General features: G+C 37.3%; 1 protein-coding gene across 8 annotated transcripts in view; it reads right to left on the bottom strand.

The window, feature by feature from the left end:
* Positions 1-12,241, bottom strand: part of PTPN4 (protein tyrosine phosphatase non-receptor type 4) — a 220,522-nt gene that overhangs the window by 18,850 nt on the left and 189,431 nt on the right. For all 8 annotated transcript variants that reach the window (XM_047722598.1, XM_047722596.1, XM_047722597.1 and 5 more), the window contains 6 exons: positions 11,623-11,779; positions 7,528-7,694; positions 6,387-6,477; positions 6,240-6,301; positions 2,823-2,969; positions 462-590 (listed from right to left, as the gene is read on the bottom strand). In XM_047722598.1, the coding sequence (XP_047578554.1) occupies positions 462-590; positions 2,823-2,969; positions 6,240-6,301; positions 6,387-6,477; positions 7,528-7,694; positions 11,623-11,779 (753 nt within the window). The remainder of the gene's footprint in view (positions 1-461; positions 591-2,822; positions 2,970-6,239; positions 6,302-6,386; positions 6,478-7,527; positions 7,695-11,622; positions 11,780-12,241) is intronic.

Below are 12,241 nucleotides of genomic sequence, written 5' to 3'. Positions count from 1 at the left end.
GCTATAATCTGCTGTCAGAGGATCGTGCCTACAATCATTTCCTTCTTAATACTGGGAGACTGTGAGATTGCACTCCTTTATCCTTTTACAAAAAGGACAATAATTTGATAACGCTCAATTATTCTTTGTATTTCCACAGACGTACTCAAATACTTTATTGATATTACTAGCAGGAAGAAATCAAACAAAACCCTGGCATAGTTTCTATGAATAGGCAAAATAAGAAGAGTAATAAGTATTATTTACTAGACTTTTTTTTACTGGCCATATTTACCTGGAGAAATTGAAAATACATTTAATATAGTAGAATATACCTTGTAAGATTCCAAAGCATTCTAATGAAGCAAATTCAGTAATTTTAAATATTATTTCCTAGTAACCAGGACTCAAAACATCTTCAGCTTTCAAAGTTTTTACCTTGAACATAACCGTTCCACTGAGTGGATATCCTGCCTTCCTACCTCTTGGTTAAATAGCGTCATCTTCCTGAAGATATATGCTGTGTTTCCTTCTTCTGAGTGGCAGGTGACTTGATAGCATCCATAGGATGAACTTTCAGTGGGTTCTGGCCAATACTGGTGACACTTTACCTGACATCAATAGATTTAAGAAAAATATATAATTTAGGTTCTCCAATTTTAAAATGCTTTAGTTTTTAAAAACTTTCAAGCCTACAGAAAAGTTATAAGAATAATTTGATGAACCCTCATATATCCTGCACCTAGATCTGCCAACTATTAAAATTTCTCATTTTTTCTCTTTTTAGTAATAATCTGCTTGGATATATGTTGAGACTGCATATATCCTGTTAATTACAAATTTTCACCCAATGTTTTATCATTCTTGATTAATGCCTGCCTGAATCATCTACTACTATGTGAGTGGCAAAATAATGAACTAAATCTGATTATTTTTAGATTTAAGTAAAAATGAGAAAGAATTTCTAATTAAAATGCCTATCTATTTATTTCCATAATTAGGATATTTAAAAAAAAAGTTTTACTGTCATACAGTTCAAATAACATATAATTTTCTCACTTAAAGCACACAATTCAACTGTTTTTAGAACTGTGCAACCTTCAGCACAGGCACTTTTAGAACACTTTTTCACTCCCCAAATAAGTCCCATACCCATTAACATTCACTGTGTGTTCCTCTATCCCAACCCCTTCTTTCACTCTGGACCTACGCAAGTATTAATCTGTTTTCTGTCCTCTATGAATTTGTCTAACCTGGACATTTCAGATAATGGAATCACATAGTGTGTGGTCTTTGGTGACTGCCTTTGTTCACTTAGCAAAAATGTTCTCTAAGGTTCACCCATGTTGTAGCATGTACCATTTCTTCATTTCTTTTACTGTCAAATGATATACAACTATGTGATTACGTCACATTTTATTTGTTATATTTGGGTTGTTTCCACCTTTGGCGATTATGAATAATGCTGCTATGAACGTCTATATACAAGTTTTTGTGTAGACATATGTTTTCATTTCTCCTGGGTATATCAAGGAGTGAAACTACTAAGTTATTAACTCCATAGTTTAACCTTTTGAGGAAATGACACTATTTTCCAAAGTGGCTGCATCATTTTACAAATCTACCAGCAGTATAGGAGGTTCCATTTTCTCCACATCACTGAAAACACTTAGTATTACCTTTTTTTTTTTTTTTACTTAAATTGTTACTTATTTTTAAACCACCTCTAAAACATTTTTTTTGTAAGGCGAGTGCTCCTTTTCTTTTTTTTTTTTAAATTAACATATAATGTATTATTAGCCCCAGGGGTGCAGGTCTGTGAATCATCAGGCTTACACACTTCATAGCACTCACCATAGCACATACCCTCCCCAATATCCATATTATCTATCATTTTTATTTTAGCCATCCTACTGGATAGGAAGCGTGACCTCTTTGTGTGTGTGTGTGTGTGTTTTTTTTTTTTTTTAAGATTTTATTTATTTATTTGACAGAAATCACAAGTAAGCAGAGAGGCAGGCAGAGAGAGAGGAGGAAGCAGGCTCCCTGCCGAGCAGAAAGCCCGATGTGGGGCTCGAACCCAGGACCTGGGATCATGACCTGAGCCGAAGGCAGCGGCTTAACCCACTGAGCCACTCAGGCGCCCCTGTGTGTGTGTGTTTTTAAGATTTTATTTATTTGTCACAGAGACAGAAAGCCCCAGCACAAGCAGGAGGAGGGAGAAGCACGCTCCCTGCTGAGCAAGGAGCCAGACGCAGGACTAGATCCCAGATTCTGGGATCATGACCTGAGCCAAAGGCAGACAGATGCTTAACTGACTGAGCCACCCAAGTGTCCCTCTCTTTGTGGTTTTGATTTTGTATTTCCCTGGTGACTAATGATGCTGAGCATCTTTCATGACATTACTGGACATTTAAATATCTTCTTAAATAAATGAATGAGCAAATGAATAAATGAATAAATAAATACCTTCTTTTTAGAGACATCTACTCAGAATGTTTGGCCAGTAATTAAATTGGGTATTTATCATTTCATTGCTAAGCTGTAGGAGTTCTTTATATATTTACATACAAATCCCTTATCAAATACTACTAATTCATTTGGATAACGGATAGTAATAGTGGCTAACACTTATATATCACAATCATTATGTGTTAGTCACTATGATTTTAATAATACCACAAGAAAGTTTAAAGGTTACAAAAAAGACTAAATCAATGTGAATATTTTGACCATATATGCACTGTAAGTTGAAAAAAAACTCCAAGCAAAAAAAAAAAAAAAAGGAAGGAAAGAAAAGAAAAAAAAGCCCAAGCAATGTGTAAGATTTAAGTATGACTTACTCTGCCACGTTCAACTTGTGTGGTCAACATTACAACCATAGAGGAGCCTTGTTCCCAAGTCATCTGCCAAAAATCTGTACAGGTGTGTGGTAATGGCCCTTGACAAGCAATATACTGATTTATAATGCTAGAAGAAGGGATTTCCATCTAAAAAAGCAAAGGACACGAAACTCAAGTGTTTTCATTATTACTTTTTGCCTTGATCAAGTATATGAAAGTCATCCACCAAAGAATAACTGAATATAACTAATCTCAATAAACTGCAAAGTCAGTAAAATAAGCCTTTACCTAAAAAGACAAAAGAGGGAAACAAACCATAAGAGACTCTTAATGATAGAGAACAGAGGGTTGATGGAGGGAGGTGGGGGGAGGGGCTAAATGAGTGATGGGTATTAAGGAGGGCTCTTGTTACGATGAGCACTGTGTGCTGCACGTAAGTGATGAATCACTAAATTCTACTGCTGAAACCAATATTATACATGTTAACTAGAATTTAAATTAAATTTGAAAAAGAACAAAACCCCCACTATCTTTATTAATAATTTATCTGTAGAAGAAATTTCTCAGTATTATACATATTTATCTTTTTTTTTTTTCCAAAGCACTCCTAGAGGTTTAAGAGCAGTTTTATAGAAAACCCTCTTTTAGGGTGCCTGGGTGGCTCAGTGGGTTAAAGCCTCTGCCTATGGCTCAAGTCATGATCCCAGGGTCCTGGGATCGAGCCCTACATCGGGCTCTCTGCTCGGCGAAGAGCCTGCTTCCCCCTCTCCTCTCTCTGCCTGCCTCTCTGCCTACTTGTGATTTCTCTGTCAAATAAATAAATAAAATCTTAAGAAAAAAAGAAAACCATCTTTTAGAGGCAGAGACTTGGTATAGAAATAAAAATACTTGTTTCTAAACACCTTATTGGTAAAATTTGCAAGGAGCAAAATTTCTGCCATTTGTTTTAGTTCAGATTTTACATATATATATGTAACATATATATAATATATAAAAAGATCATAAGAATATATATATATTTTTTAAGATTTTATTTATTTGACAGACAAAGATCACAAGCAGGCAGAGAGAGAGAGAGAGAGAGAGAGAGAGAGGAGGAGGCAGGCTTCCCACTGAGCAGAGAGCCCGACATGGGGCTCGATCCCAGGATCCTGGGATCATGACCCGAGCCGAAGGCAGAGGCCTCAACCCTCTGAGCCACCCAGGCGCCCCTCGTAAGAATATTTTAAATTCATTATTATCAGGAAGAGTAAGATTATGAGTATTTGGGTAAGATGAGTCATCATCCTACTACATTTTGAGACTTAATGAATAAAGAAGAAAAGATGACACATGCACCATGGCACTAGACGAATATTAAAGAGTGAACAGGGAAAAAGGTCTTCCTTCCTATTCCCAGCCTCCAGTTCACACCCAGGAAAGCAATCCTTTTTTTTCTAATTTCTAGTATTTCCTTTCAGAGATATTCTATATATAGCACACAAATGTAGATGCAAAACTGTCTTCTGTAAAACATAAAAAGTAGCTTATAATGTTGTTCTGCACCTTGTTTCTCTTTTTATGCCTTATCTTTGAGATATCAGATTAGTACATAAAATTTTATTTTGTTTTATTTTTTTAAGATTTTATTATTTATTTGACAGAGAGAGATATCACAAGTAGGCAGAGAGGCAGGCAGAGAGAGAGAGAGGGGGAAGCAGACTCCCCACCAAGCGGAGAGCCGGATGTGGGGCTCGATCCCAGGACCCTGGGATCATGACCTGAGCTGAAGGCAGAGAATTTAACCCACTGAGCCACCCAGGTACCCCCATAAAATTTTATTTTTAAATATTTTAAATTTATTTTAAAATTTTATTTTTAATTTTATTTTAAAGTACATAAATTTTATTTTTATTTTATTATTTATTTATTTATTTATTTATTTGACAGACAGAGATCACAAGTAGGTAGAGAGGCAGGCAGAGAGAGAGGGGGAAGCAGGCTCTCTGCTGAGCAGAGAGCCCGATGTGGGGCTCGATCCCAGGACCCTGAGATCATGACCTGAGCCGAAGGCAGAGGCTTAACCCACTGAGCCACCCAGGTGCCCCTAAAATTTTATTTTTTAATGGCTCTGCGTATACCATAATTTATTTAATGAACGCTTAAGTTGCTGGTAATCTATTTGCTACCATAAACAAAGCTGCACTGAATATTTCTGTAAACTTAACATTTTTGTTAGTTACCTCTCTGAAGAGGCTGTACCTATTTATACTTCCACCAACAATGTATGAGGAATGCTTATTCCCTATATTAAGTCTCCTCAATATACTGATAATCCCTCATCCACAATTCTGAAACTCCCTGTACTCTGAAGTGTAAGTTTGGCCTTTTTTGGGTACACCTGACCTAATCTGGACTCATCTGACAGCAGTATCTGACTAATCTAAGGCTACTTATAATTTTTATGGAGTATCAACAGTTTCCTATTGAGTTTCAATACACCGATTACAGGTTAATGTCTCATAGTCTGCTAGGGACGTTACTTATTACAGGTTATGGTACAGCCTCTGAATAATCTTTTAAAAAAAAATTTAAAAAAATTCTGAATCCTAAAGTATATTTGACCCCAAGATTTCAGATAAAGGAGATGGACTTGTAAATGATATTGTTACACTCTTTGATATTTCAAGTCTAAGAGGTGAAAAATAGAAATTCCTTCCAATTTTGATTTGCATTTTTCTTTTTTTGAGTTTAGACAAGAGTTGAAACTTACAAGTCTTTCCCTTTCTGAGATTTTAAGCCATTCTCATAGATTTCCTCCAAGTACTTATATGATTCCATTTTTTAACATTTATATTTTGATATATCTAAAATCTGTTACATCAAGAGTGAGTAGGTGAAGTCTTTATAGATAAATGATATGAAACTTGGATCTGTTTCAAAACAATCTGGATGTGTAGGGGTATGAACAGTTGACAATTGTTGAACTGAGTGATATATATATGAAGGTTCACTGTACTTTTCTCCTACTTTTGTATGTTTGAAATTTTCTACATTGCAGAGTTAAGAAGTTAGTAATCCTTTTATCCCACTAGAAGGGAAGGAAAACCTCCTTATAATGATATAGTCTAGATTACATCTAGATATATTACTCAATCCATTCACTAGATAATCTATTTTTATCTTCAATGATTTAAAAGACCATCTCCACCATAAACAAAAGTCTAGCAATTATTTCAGCCTATTTCTGGACTATTCTATTCCACTGCTCGAAGCATATGCCAATATGCCAGTACCAAACTATTTTTTTAACATTAATTTTATACTATTTTTAAGTATCTGAAAGTGTTAATATTCTCTCAAGGTTAAAAGGAACCTCAAAGTTTACAGTAGTCCCTCCTACTCCCAATGACAAAGGTATAATAAAAATAAACTTACATTTATATAATTTGCATTGATATAGTCTTCATTACCCTTTAAAATGACCCGTGTAGCATCATCTGAAAAAAATTGAAAAGAAAGAATGTTTTGATAAAGTTATGCTAAAAAGATTAACCTTAACAAATAGAGATAGTAGGTACTTACAAGGCGAAATATCTCTGTATCTATTTTTGGAAATATTTTGAGGTAATTTGGCACAAGACATTGTCATTCCAGGTTTTTTCCGATATAGTTGCTGGGGGGGAAAAGAAGGGGGGGGGGGCACATAAGGTTGAGTCCAGCAAACCATTAAGAGATTCTGTTTTGTTTTTCAGGATTATTTCTATGCTAACAACAAGCATTGTTTTTTCCTTAGGATACCTCATCCATACAATGATGTACCTTAGGCTAGTAGGGAACTGAACCAAATTTGCGAGGCTGAATTCTGCACAATTTCTGACGTGAATTATATACTGTATTTTTTAAAATGATAAAACAATTGAAAACAATTTTGCTTACAGAAAAGTACCTGAAGTTATGAATAGCAAATCTGCAGAGAACATTTAGGTCTCATTTAATTTGGAGAGGTTTACATAGTATATGAACCAAGAACTTCTTTTTTTTTCTTTTTAAAGATTTTATTTATTTGTTAGAGAGAAAGGGCACAAGCAGGGGGAGCGGCAGAGGGAGAAGCAGGCTCCCCGCTGAGCAGAGCCCAAGTCGACTTGGACTCGATCTCAGACTGGGGGTTCATGACCTGAGCAGAAGGCAGATGCTTAACCAACTGAGCAGCCTGGCGCCTGGAATGAAGAAATTCTTAAAAGAAAAACTGACAGGTCCTAAATGATTTACAGTCACCAATGTTTTATAGTCACTTACCAATAACACATACTTTAGAGCAACAAATATTAATGATGACAAACTAGACACAAAAATTAGAGAAGGATGAAATATGATGAGGTACAAAAGTTATTTTCTTTTAACTCAGGATTTTTAGCTCTACCATAGCCTATCTTCATCTGCTACCTTTCATAAAAATAGCTATTGAATCACAGAAAAAATTTTAGTTTGATGACATGCATAAAATCTCCTTATTCCTCTCTTTTAAATAGATATTTATGTAACTACAATTAGTATTTTGGGAGCAATGTTTAAAACTATGTATTTTAGAACATGTTTTTATGTCAAATATATCACAGAATACCATTTTAGTTTATAAATTATAAACAAAAGATTAGGCAGTTAAGAGACCATGAAATTAATTAGAAAATACGGCCCAACATCCCTTCCATACAATATTACTTACATCAAATTGTGTCAGGACTGTTCCAGTGATGAGCCCCTCAGCTAGCTGTATCATTGACTCCCGCAGGGAATGGTCATCCTGATGGACACTATCTATTGGGGCTTTCTCAGGAATGTACTGGAAGTCTGGCTCATTTTCCAGCTTTTCTTCCACTACATCATATACAGCTAAAAAAAACAAAAACAGAAACAAAAAAGCCACATGGGAATCTTAATCAACTGGCAAAAAGAATTTACTAGATGTGTTCTTTCATCTGTGTCAGGAAAAAGAATTCATCAGATCAGAGTCTGGTGTCACTGTGTAAGGGACAAAGTGGCTGTGAAGTTGAGCTTTGCTGTACACCTTTAGGGAAAAGAAATGTCATTGGCCATATTGCTGAAAATGTCTGTAACTTGAAGAGACAATTAGAAAAAGAGGAGCTGCCAAGAAGCAGCTCAGAACAGACCTGCCCTTAAATTTTGGACCTAGAATAAAAGTAGAAACAGGTATATACCATACATCCAGATATGAAAAGACACAAATAACTTGAATAGAGTGCTAAACAAAACCTGTTCTTTTATCTTTCTTCGACACATCTACAAAACCTGGGAGGCCAGAATCCATGATCATGGTAGTATAAAGAGAGCCAGATGACAGACTCTTGGCCTGTAGTCTGCCTTACTTCTTTTCCCACACTGAACTCCATTCTTTAACATGGGAGCGAATGAAAATATGTGCGAACTTACCAGCCCTATGTAAGCTTGTTCTCCGCTCGTCTGAAAACTGCTGCCTCTTAGCTACCCTGCTGGCCTTGGGGTATATACACCGTGTGATCCACCCCTGGAATAATGGACCTAGAGGAAACAGCCACATAGGCCCAAGAAGTGGGATCGGAGCTATCTGGACAGAGAACTGAGGGTCGAAATGAGGTGGTCTAGAAAAGCAGGAGTGGTCACAAGTGATGGCTTGGCATGCCCTCTTGGTCCCACAAAATCCTGATCCCCACAGATTTAAGGGCAAAAGCTGAAAGACAGCCAGAGTAGAACCAAGCTACGAGGCTCTTTTGCCCATGCTTAAGAAATCTGTTTCCTGTTCAGATGCATGCACTTTTGAGAAGAATAAACTTCTGAAAAGAAGAATGAAAAGAAAAAAAAAAGTATGATTGCATTTTGTCTAAGAAGGAGATTTAAAGGGGAAAAAACCCAGAAAAACAAGCTGTCTGGTTTTTTGATACTTTTTGTAAATACAGTTTTAAAGTCTGATTATATGTTGTTTTAAATAAAAAGGGACATGACAGACTCAAACTAAAAGAAAATACAGGTCCCAGTCCAGATATTTTCTTTTTTCTTTTTCTTTTTTATTTATTTATTTGACAGAGATCACAAGTAGGCAGAGAGGCAGGCAGAGAGAGGAGGAAGCAGGCTCCATGCTGAGCAGAGAGCCCCATGCAGGGCTCCATCCCAGGAGCCTGGGATCATGACCTGAGCTGAAGGCAAGGGCTTTAACCCACTGAGCCATCTAGGCGCCCCAGATATTTTCTTTTTTAGAGAAAGCACGCACACACGGAAGTGGGGGAGGGTGAGAGAGAGTGCATGCGCAAGAATCTTAAGCATGCTCCACCCCCAGCACTGAACCCCACACAAAGCTATATCCATCTCACAGCCCTGGGATCATGACCTGAGCGGAAATCGAGTTAGATACTTAACCAGCTGTGCCACCCAGGCGCCCCCCACAGTCCAGATTTTGACAACAAACAACAGAAAGATCTTTTGCAAGAAAAGCCCTAGGTGGTTTCCACTCGTAATTTAAAGTATAAATAAAGTGATTTGGAACTGCAAAAAGACATGCCTTTTCCATTATACGGAATTTTGTTCATATTCTGGTTCTGTGTAAATCATTAATTTGTGAGCTGATAACTGAATGTCTTGGTGCTAAAGTGACTTCAACTATAAAATGGGGATAATATATCTATCTCATTAGATGGCTATATAGATTAAATGAGAATATACAAAATAGTCCAGGTGTAAAACTTAGCATTAAGTTCTTTAGGATCTGTTATCAAAAGAAAATGGAACAAACAAAATTTAGAGAATATTATCCTTAGTATAAAATTTAAGTTGCATTATGTGACAGAAAATGCCTAATAATGCATCACCTAAATATCAGGACTAAATAAAGGAGTTCTTGAAAAGTCAAAATAGAATGTTCTGTTGAAGTCCTTTGAATTTTCTCAGAAAGCCAATTCCAGACCATGAATGCAGAAAAACACAAAGTAGAGAACATAAAATGAAAATGCCTGTTTGTGCCCAAGAGACGAAATGAGTTCTGTATTTTTCTTTTTAAAATGAACTCTCCTGGAAAACTTCGCAGGGTTGAGTGTGGTGGGGTAGGGAATGGGTTGACTTTAACTACATTTTACGTCCTTATGGGATATACTCAACAACTGGTAGCAAGGTATTAACCAATAATTACTCTTATGGCTGAAACTATGATTACTGGCAAACTGTTCAAAACAAAACTAGAAGAATGTGTCTAGTGCTGGGATATAGGCATGTAAGAACTCTTCTCTGAGGGGACTGATAAAGGGTTATGGAAACTTGAAACAATGCCCTGTGAACACTGAAGGACGTGGGATTGTTAAACTGGAGAAAGGGGGATTTAACGTATTCTGATTAGTACAGAGGGACAGAATTAGGAACAAAGAGACTGAAAGAAGGTGAATTTTTAGTTCAATTATATGTTCAGGGTACCCAGGGAAAGTGACCTGCTTTAGGAGTCACTGAGTGCTGTCTGCTGCCAGGATGATCTTGAGGCTGTTGTAGAGGAAACTCAAGCAATCAGCAAAAGAGCTAGAGTGCATGGTATTAAAGCTTCTACAAACCTGGAACTCTGGCTCTGAATTAACAAGGTGGCTGTCCAGATAAGAGATGACATGATTAGGCTACTGGCATTGTCTACTGCCAACAAAGACAGGATTTTTATTTATTGATTGAGTTTTCCAAATTTATCTATTTATTTTTAAAAGATTTTATTTATTTGACAGATAGAGATCACAAGTAGGCAGAGAGGCAGGCAGAGAGAGAGGAGGAAGCACGCTCCCTGCTGAGCAGAGAGCCCGATGCGGGGCTCGGATCCCAGGACCCTGGGATCATGACCTGAGCCGAAGGCAGAGGCTTTAACCCACTGAGCCACCCAGGTGCCCCCCAAATTTATTTTTATTTTAAATTATTATCAGTTTATCTATCTATCTAAGATTTTATTTATTTGACAGAGAAAGAGACAGCCAGAGAGTAAACACAAGCAAGGGGAATGGGAGAGGGAGAAGCAGGCCTCCTGCAGACCAGGGAGCCCAATGCTGGGCTCGATCCCAGGAACCTGGGATCATGACCTGAGCTGAAGACAGACACTTAACGACTGAGCCATCCAGGCGCCCCCAAAGATAGGATTTTTAAAATGCTTTAACTACAGGGGCACCTGGGTTGCTCAGTGGGTTAAGGCCTCTGCCTTCGGCTCAGGTCATGATCCTAGCTAGGGTCCTGGGATTGAGCCCTGCATCTGGCTCTCTGCTCAGCGGGGAGCCTGTTTCCTCTCTCTCTCTCTCTCCTGCCTCTCTGCCTACTTGTGACCTCTGTGTCAAATAAATAAATAAAAATTAAAAAAAAAAAGCTTTAATTACAGCTTGTTACAGAGTTTTCTATAAGTGGTTCAAAATGTACTCATCTATGTAACATGTGTTTGCTGCATACCTACCACTACTCAAGTAACTGAGGGAAGTGGGAGGCCATTTTAGCTATGGTAGTCAGAAGAGGACTTTCTAGGGATGGCAATTGAGCAGAGACCTGATGGAAGTGAGGGTAAAAGTCCTATCAAAATCAAGGAGATTTAGGGAGAAGGAAAAACAAACAAAAAAAGCCAGCAAAGAATAGAGTGAGCAAGACTGTGGTAGGTAAGTGGCCAAGATTTCAATTTTAATCCAAGTGTGAATAGAAGTCACTGTGCTTTGAGCAGGACAGTGCATGACATGACTTATGTTTTAAAAAGACCACCCTGGTTGTTCTGTCTAGTAACAAATACTAACAGATTATAAAAATACTCAGTGCTGCATAGAATACTTACCATTAGGTCGAACCAGGAGTACAAGTTCCCCAGAATGTCTCTCACAGCTAGCTTTAATAAACAAGACAACTTGATCATGGGTATGTTCTGCAATGTCCCGACCATTGATCAGCACAACTTGGTCCCCTTCATTCAATCGAGGGACACAGAGGTCAGCCTGTAATGTAACATAAATAAGGTTTCAGATGTGCACATAGCTTTCTGAAAATAAAGGACAGGAATTAATTTTTGTAGACTCTACAGCAGGAGAACAAAAAGTACATAAAGAAAAGCATCTATCCATTTATTCATCTCTTTGTAAAAAGCAGAACTTGAGCTTTCCCATGAAGCTACTACTTTTCTTCCTTTTTCTTTCAACAACTTTACCCCTGATGCCTTATTAAATGCTTAGATATACAGATAAGACTAATGGCCTCGAGATGCATAGATAGTGGCAGCCCTTACTCTGCACTGTCCAGGTATGTACAAATTGCAGTTACTACAGTTCAGTTAAATAATACCAGTCTCCCAACAAAGTTCAAATTACTGTTACCACAACACATTAATTGTGAAAACCTGTATAAAGTACGAGCTTTGCTACTAGCTCATGAGTCCACAAATCACTACATAGACAACAGAT

The sequence above is a fragment of the Lutra lutra genome, chromosome 3 (genome assembly GCF_902655055.1).
Source record: "Lutra lutra chromosome 3, mLutLut1.2, whole genome shotgun sequence".
Taxonomy (NCBI): domain Eukaryota; kingdom Metazoa; phylum Chordata; class Mammalia; order Carnivora; family Mustelidae; genus Lutra; species Lutra lutra.
The sequence above is the reverse complement of the archived record's forward strand: the minus strand, read 5'-3'. Positions and strand labels throughout refer to the sequence as shown.